The sequence below is a fragment of the Oncorhynchus clarkii genome, chromosome 20, assembly GCF_045791955.1.
Source record: "Oncorhynchus clarkii lewisi isolate Uvic-CL-2024 chromosome 20, UVic_Ocla_1.0, whole genome shotgun sequence".
Classification (NCBI taxonomy): Eukaryota; Metazoa; Chordata; class Actinopteri; order Salmoniformes; family Salmonidae; genus Oncorhynchus; species Oncorhynchus clarkii.
In genome coordinates, this window is record NC_092166.1 from 66201749 (window position 1) to 66207248 (window position 5500).

At 44.6% G+C, this 5500-nt stretch overlaps 1 protein-coding gene across 1 annotated transcript; it reads right to left on the reverse strand.

Annotated features, from left to right (window-relative positions):
* Positions 1-2274: 2274 nt before the first annotated feature.
* On the reverse strand, positions 2275-3585 carry LOC139375756 (galanin receptor 2a-like). The gene has a single exon (XM_071117572.1). It carries the CDS (start codon positions 3583-3585, stop codon positions 2275-2277), a length of 1311 nt encoding a protein of 436 aa, XP_070973673.1.
* Between the last annotated feature and the right edge of the window lie 1915 nt (positions 3586-5500).

A 5500-nucleotide genomic window follows, 5' to 3' on the forward strand; every position in this document is an offset into this window, starting at 1 on the left:
TTCCTGAGTCGTAGTGGGAGGACCACACAACATGTCATCTGTAGCCTAATAAACTGCATGGTTTCCTGAGTCGTAGTGGGAGGACCACACAACATGTCATCTGTAGCCCAATAAACTGCATGGTTTCCTGAGTCGTAGTGGGAGGACCACACAACATGTCATCTGTAGCCTAATAAACTGCATGGTTTCCTGAGTCGTAGTGGGAGGACCACACACCATGTCATCTGTAGCCTAATAAACTGCATGGTTTCCTGAGTCGTAGTGGGAGGACCACACAACATGTCATCTGTAGCCTAATAAACTGCATGGTTTCCTGAGTCGTAGTGGGAGGACCACACAACATGTCATCTGTAGCCCAATAAACTGCATGGTTTCCTGAGTCGTAGTGGGAGGACCACACAACATGTCATCTGTAGCCTAATAAACTGCATGGTTTCCTGAGTCGTAGTGGGAGGACCACACAACATGTCATCTGTAGCCTAATAAACTGCATGGTTTCCTGAGTCGTAGTGGGAGGACCACACAACATGTCATCTGTAGCCTAATAAACTGCATGGTTTCCTGAGTCGTAGTGGGAGGACCACACAACATGTCATCTGTAGCCTAATAAACTGCATGGTTTCCTGAGTCGTAGTGGGAGGACCACACAACATGTCATCGCATGACTCCAAGTTTACTTGGATATTATGGTTATAATATCAATATTTGCACATAAAAGCGTTTCCACCGACATTTCTCGCATAATTCATTTTACCGACACAAAAAGATCCCACCTTGTCTAGCGTATTTTATTTTGTCAACATGTGGAATGGTTACCAATTTTTTTTATATATATATATATATATATGAATCCAATTCTCAACGGAATGCTGGTATATCTCACATGCACTAAAATACCCACTTGGCTAAATTATCTTGCAGTGATCAAAGCCTTACAGAAACACCGAGGTAGAGAAGCTTGAAGGGTTGTGAGAGTCCATGAAGGAAGGCTTCGTTAATGTAATCTAAGATCCCTTCTCTCTCTCATGTCTCTGTCAAAACCATTACAGACAATCAGTAATTCACAGGCGGTTGGAGGCACCTTAATGCGGTGGGCGGGATATAAGTGTATCCGTCAACCTTCAAAGAACCAAAATGGCTTTTAAGTAAAACTTTTACAATTTATCCAGGGATCTTTCATGTTGTGTGGAGACACATCAGGCCTCAGTAACTGCAGATGGTAGGAGATTGATTTTGGTGCCAGGGCTCTGTGGCCACCCACCACCAATCATGCGTCAGCAGCGGTAGGTGACCACAGATCAGGGTTCGGGCCGTCTCAGCAGTACCATTTTTAATCTGGAAATCAGGCTCCATGTCCCGGCCACCAGCGGGGCCCCATCCCACCCTGCCAAGGAGCCAACTCGACTCATAATGGTGCCAGTCAGCAGGGAGCGATCCGTCTGCCAAAAGACATGTGTCACAGCCTTGCTAGAGAAAGGATGAATGGAGATATCAATCTATACCATCTATGGAGGCAAATGAAATGGACTTGGAATAATAACTAGGAATATAAAATATGATGGTCCTACAATTCTCTAATTTAACAATTATGGAAGCAATTTGAATGGACTTGGACGAATAACTACAGAATTATAGTCATACAATGTAGCCTTGTAATTGAACTACTACATAATGGTTTTATAATTGGCACAATTTAAGTTTTGGATACAGCTCATTTCGTTGACATGGAATTGAATGTTGATGGATGAGTTCTACTTCATAGGACTTGAGGGTAAATTAAATATATTTGAGTTTTTAAACAGGGTCTATACATTGTATACATTAATCATTTTGGATCACTATATAAAGACAACTAGCCTATTATGCACAATCGAATGAGATGCACATTATTTTGTACAGATGAAAACAACATCAAATAGCCTGTTTGAAATTGGATTCAGTGAAGCCAAGTCCCAAAAAATCATTAGGTATAGGACATGCTCATCATTTACATTGACCGTTTGATTCTTCAACAATCCTAGAATCATGGGCCGTTTTTAAAGCGGCAACACACTCCATAATACAGACAAAACTACACTTCATATTTAAAAGGGCAACACTCTAATCTGTTCCTTGCATTTATGGCAAATATCTCCATTTGCATTGGAGGTTGCGTTGAAAAAGGGACAGATTTTCACAGAATATCTCATTTTGAACTGTAGGATGAACGCTTTCCAGTCCATTGGAGAAATAACTGTGACCTTCACCCTGTAACCAGGTAGTTGTCTCTGTCAATCAGTCGAAAACAGTCTCACACGCTGTCACAGAGGACAGGCTCTTGCTCTTAGTTAGTTTATCGCCAAAATTGGCGTACTTTCTCGATGCGCCCATCTCTGCGCTGCGATTCACTGATTGCGCCCTGCTATATGGCACGACTTTGGGCACTGAGATGCTGCCCATAGGCATGGAGGACTGCTGTGGCAACAGACTGCACACTGACGACAGTTTCAGTCGGTAGCTTTTCCTGAACCGTTTCGCAGACCTGTGCAAGTTCCCCACGAAACAATAACAGAGTGGGTTGAGAGCGGAGTTGGTCAGACCCAGCCATAGCGCAAATGGTCTCCCGTGAAGAATCCACTCGTGGTTGACCTGGTTCACATCATCCTCATTCTTTAAAGATGCAGTCATGTTCAAGTCTAACCATATGTCCACTACATACAGAGGTAGCCAGGACAGTGTGAAAAGCACAACTAGTGACAGCACCATCTTGGCTATCCTTTTACGCACTTTGAGGCGGGACAGTGATAGCTTAACGCCAAATGTATTTGAATCTTGCGTCCGTTTGTCGTCGGTGCCCCACAGCTTCCAGCCGGTCAGCACGCTTATAACCAGGTTAAACAACACCGGAAAGCCGTAAAGAGAGCAAAAGAGCAGGAAGCTATATCTCTGTTTCAGTTTGACTTCGTTCCAGCTCTCCACGCACACAGTGACGGTGATGTCCAGCAGCGACAGAGTCTGGGTGGTGTTCATGAAGAGGAGCGGTATGCACAACCCCGACGACACGCTCCACACCACACAGATCATACACAGTATCCGCCGCCCGGTAAAAAAAAAACGGGCGTGGAGAGGATTGTGCACGCTGTAGTAGCGGTTCAGACTGATCACAGCCAGGCTCAGGACGCTCGCAGACACAGATACCGCTTGAACGAACGGCACGGTACGGCACAGAAACTCACCGAACACCCAGGCGTTGTAGACCTGGAGTCCCAGGTTAACTGGCATGCACACACACACCACCATCATGTCACACACCGCCAAGTTTACCAGCAGTCTGCGGGTCGCCGACACGCCCGCCAGACCCGTCCTCTTTCGGGTGAGGACCAGGAGAGCCATAATGTTCCCTCCAAGCCCCGTGAAGAAGGACAGGGAGTACATAACCACCAACACGATGGTGCTCGGTTCGTGTCCCGAAAATAAGAACAAGTCCGGGTAGGGGTTGTTATCCTCCTGTAAACTCCAGTTGTTGTGCTCATGTTGAGGTCCCAAAAGTGAAAGATTTGTTGAAAATGAATGTCCAAAATTGGAGTAAAAATTCGTTAGATTCATCTCCCGCTTGTTCTCACATCGTTTGCGCTGTGTGGAGTGTCCAATTCAGATACGCACACAGGTGAGACCCAGAGAGATGCTCTGCGCTCCGCCCCTGTTCTAGTTGTGAGATTGGGATTACACCCATACATCTAGAGTTAGTTGTCGCCTTGACGAAAGAGATCATAATAGTCCAATACCCAGGCATTTAACAGAAAAACAGTATACACATTTCGCCACCGAAGTGCGGTCCTCCTCGATATTACTCGACTGGAGCGCGCGCAGAATGTTCACTCGGACCCTGCCCAATGCCATATTTATCTGTGTGACTAGAGGAAGCAGGAGCTGCACTATCCCGCGCTCGTACTCATACCTGGCCTCCTCTTTGTCCTCGTACCCTCTCCTACATCTGACAGGAATGGATAGATGACAGCTAACTCTTTTGACAGAATCAATTGATCTTACTTAAGTTACTGAATCTGATCAGTGAACGGAAAGTGAGTGTAAGAGGGCAGATGAGAGGTGGAAGGTTTTTGGAATGGAATTTAGCCAGAAATTAATCTCTCTCTCTCTCTCTCTCTCTCTCTCTCTCTCTCTCTCTCTCACCTGTGCTGTGTGAAGTAGGGTTGCTGTGGCAAAAAATATTTAGCCATCTGCAACACCAGTCTGTAAGCCTACTTAATTAAGTGTATAGAGATTATGTTAGTGGGAGACAGTTAGTGTGTTCTCCTCATGCCCAAACCTTGCTCTGACAATCAGTGCCATGCTCAAAGTGCCAGGTCACATTTTCAGAGCATGCACAGATCAGCTGGCAGGTATTTTCACGGTCATTGTCAACCTTGTCTGTCATCTCCACGGGTTTTAAAATGAAAACCATTAGTCCTGTTCAGAAGAACTCTGAGGCGTCATGCCACAATGACTACCGCCCTGTAGGACTCACATCTGTAATCATGAAGTGTTTTAAAAAGCTGGTTATTGCACACCTCAACTCCATCCTCCCAGTCACCCTAGACCCACTCCAAATTGCATACAGCCCCAACAGATTCAATCATGCACTCACATGACTCTAAACACTCACACACACTGACACTCCAACACACACATAACATGCACACACACTCACATACAATCTTCATTTACGCTGCTGCTACTCTGTTTATCATACATCCTGATGCCTAGTCACCTTACCCCTATACCTATCTACCTATATCCCTGCACATTCTAAATATGGTATTGGAACTGACCCTGTATATGGCTTCTTACTTTCTCGTGTTTTTCTTATTTTTTATTTTAATTCCTCTTCTGTTTTTTGTTCTACCCTGTTATTTTCAGTACTACATTGATATTGATTACTGCATTATTGGCTTTAGAGCTTGCATGAAAGGCATTTCATTGTACTTGTGCACTTGACATTAAAACTTGTTAAAGAACGCCAATCTTCCTCTAGTCTCCTTTCTTCTTGACATTTAAATGTCACTAGCAGCACCCTGCCCTAAAGGATCTGATTAATGCAATTCAATGCAATTTAATCTTTCATGACTGTAAGCATAGAGAAATAATTGTATTATATGCAAATGCAACTGGGGCCATGGAAAGACTTGTCAGTCTACGCATTTAGAATCCACAAGGGTCCACTTTGTGTGACGCTTTTCACCAGTGGTGGAGTCTTGTTTAGCGCTTTTCGTACAGTTGTGGTGTCTCTCCAAGGCCCTGAAATCGGATCTTCGGGCACCATCTGATAGACACACAATTGTTACCCCAGATTATATTGAGTATCCATTTTACCTGGGCCTTGTCCCATAGACGGGTTGCCTGACAACGTCACAAAAATGATGTGCACTGGGCCATTTACTTATATGCACATGTATTTGATGGGGCAGAAGGCCATGTGTTATGATTCTGAATGGTCAGATAGCTAGCAACAATGACAAGAAGC

Bases quoted from the DNA above. Each gene is read 5' to 3' on its own strand.
- LOC139375756 (XM_071117572.1), bottom strand. From the start codon at position 3,585: ATGAATCTAACGAATTTTTACTCCAATTTTGGACATTCATTTTCAACA.